The sequence below is a fragment of the Salvelinus sp. IW2-2015 genome, unplaced genomic scaffold (genome assembly GCF_002910315.2).
Source record: "Salvelinus sp. IW2-2015 unplaced genomic scaffold, ASM291031v2 Un_scaffold979, whole genome shotgun sequence".
NCBI classification, from domain to species: Eukaryota; Metazoa; Chordata; class Actinopteri; order Salmoniformes; family Salmonidae; genus Salvelinus; species Salvelinus sp. IW2-2015.
Genome location: NW_019942670.1, coordinates 246,596 through 248,242, shown reverse-complemented (window position 1 = coordinate 248,242; position 1,647 = coordinate 246,596). Strand labels below are relative to the sequence as shown.

The window sequence follows — 1,647 nt, the reverse complement described above, 5'->3', positions numbered from 1 at the left end:
AGTATGCAGATACACACACAGTCACGCGGATAAACAGACGCATACACAAAAGGCAATGACGGTACACCACACACACACACACACCACACACACACACACACACACACACACACACACACACACACACACACACACACACACACACCACACACACCACCCAACACACACACACACAACACACACACACACACGCAATTAGCAGAGGAAAAGGATAAGTAAATAAATATTTTTTTAAATCAAACAGAACTCAGTTGAACAACCATGTTCTAGTGTGCGTCCAAATAGGATCACATTCCATAAATAGTGCACTACTTTTAACCAGAACCCTATGGACCCTGGTCGAAAGAAGTACACTACATAGGGAATAGGGTGCGTTTGGGACGCCCCCCTAGAATGACATGGCGCTGAGCGGGAGCCTCACCATCTCTGTGTGTGTTGCTGCAGATGAACCTGATAACAGGGATGTTTCCTGCACCAGCAGCGTGGTGGACCAGAGAGGCACCAGAGTCATCCTGTTCCCTCAGTACCCCTGGGTCTCTCCTCACCAAGCCTCCAGCTGGGATACATCACCTCCCCGGAGCCCACTGGACAGAGGTGAGGAACGATGGAGACAGAGGTAAGGAACCGATGGGACAGAGGTAAGGAACCGATGGGGACAGAGGTAAGGAACCGATGGGGTCCAGAGGTGAGGAACCGATGGGGACAGGGGTAAGGAACCGATAGGGACAGGCGGTAAGGAACGATGGGGACAGGGGTAAGGAATCAATGGGGACAGGGGTAGGAATCAATGGGGACAGGGGTAAGGGACATGGGGACAGGGGTAAGGAACCGATGGGGACAGGGTAATGAATCGATGTGAACCGAGGTAAGGAACGATGGAGACAGAGGTAAGGAACCGATGGAGACAGAGGTGAGGAACCGATGGGGAGACAGAGGTAAAGGAACCGATGGGGACAGAGGTAAGGAACCGATGGGGACAGAGGGTAGGAACCGATGGAGAACAGAGGTAAGGAACCGATGGAACAGAGGTAGGAACCGAGTGGAGAACAGAGGTAAGGACCGATGGGGACAGAGGTAAGGAATCGTGGGGACAGAGGTGGGAACCGATGGGACAGAGGTGAGGAACCGGTGGGGACAGAGGTAAGGAAAAGGTTAATTCCATTTCCTTCAGTCAACTCAGGTAAACTGAAACGATTTATATGTATTGTATGACATCACATTTCCTGTTTCTGCCAGAGAGGCCCTGTTTTATCTCCCTGAATATAATCCAAGGACCAAGCTACTATACTAGATGACATTGGTGAAGACTGGAGAGAGAGGCTGTTACCTCAGTCCTGGGTCGTGTTGAGTGTAGGCACACGAACAGAAAAGGCACACAGAAATCAGCATTAACAGGTGCTAGCTAGCAAGCTAGGTATTTCTGTCACTATTACAGGACATTCTCCTTAATGCCTGGTCCACATTATCTCGTGTAGAAAACCGAAACGAAAAGCACAGTTTATCATTGAACAAGTTCAGGGATGTGTTCATCAGGACCCAAAGTTAAAGAAATGGGCCCAATCGGAAAGGGACCTAGCTGAATTTCACTAATAGAAACACGTGCCTTCTGTTGCATAACATTTTGCTACGGTTTGCACAAATGATAAT

At 49.2% G+C, this 1,647-nt stretch overlaps 1 protein-coding gene across 1 annotated transcript in view; it reads right to left on the bottom strand.

Moving 5' to 3' along the window:
- The window catches only part of LOC112069316 (transient receptor potential cation channel subfamily A member 1-like), a gene marked incomplete at its 5' end in the record, with an annotated part of 109,719 nt that extends 109,153 nt beyond the window's left edge, over nucleotides 1-566 (bottom strand). The window contains 1 exon segment of the mRNA XM_070438507.1: nucleotides 422-566. Within this exon segment, the coding sequence (XP_070294608.1) occupies nucleotides 422-566 (145 nt within the window).
- Between the last annotated feature and the right edge of the window lie 1,081 nt (nucleotides 567-1,647).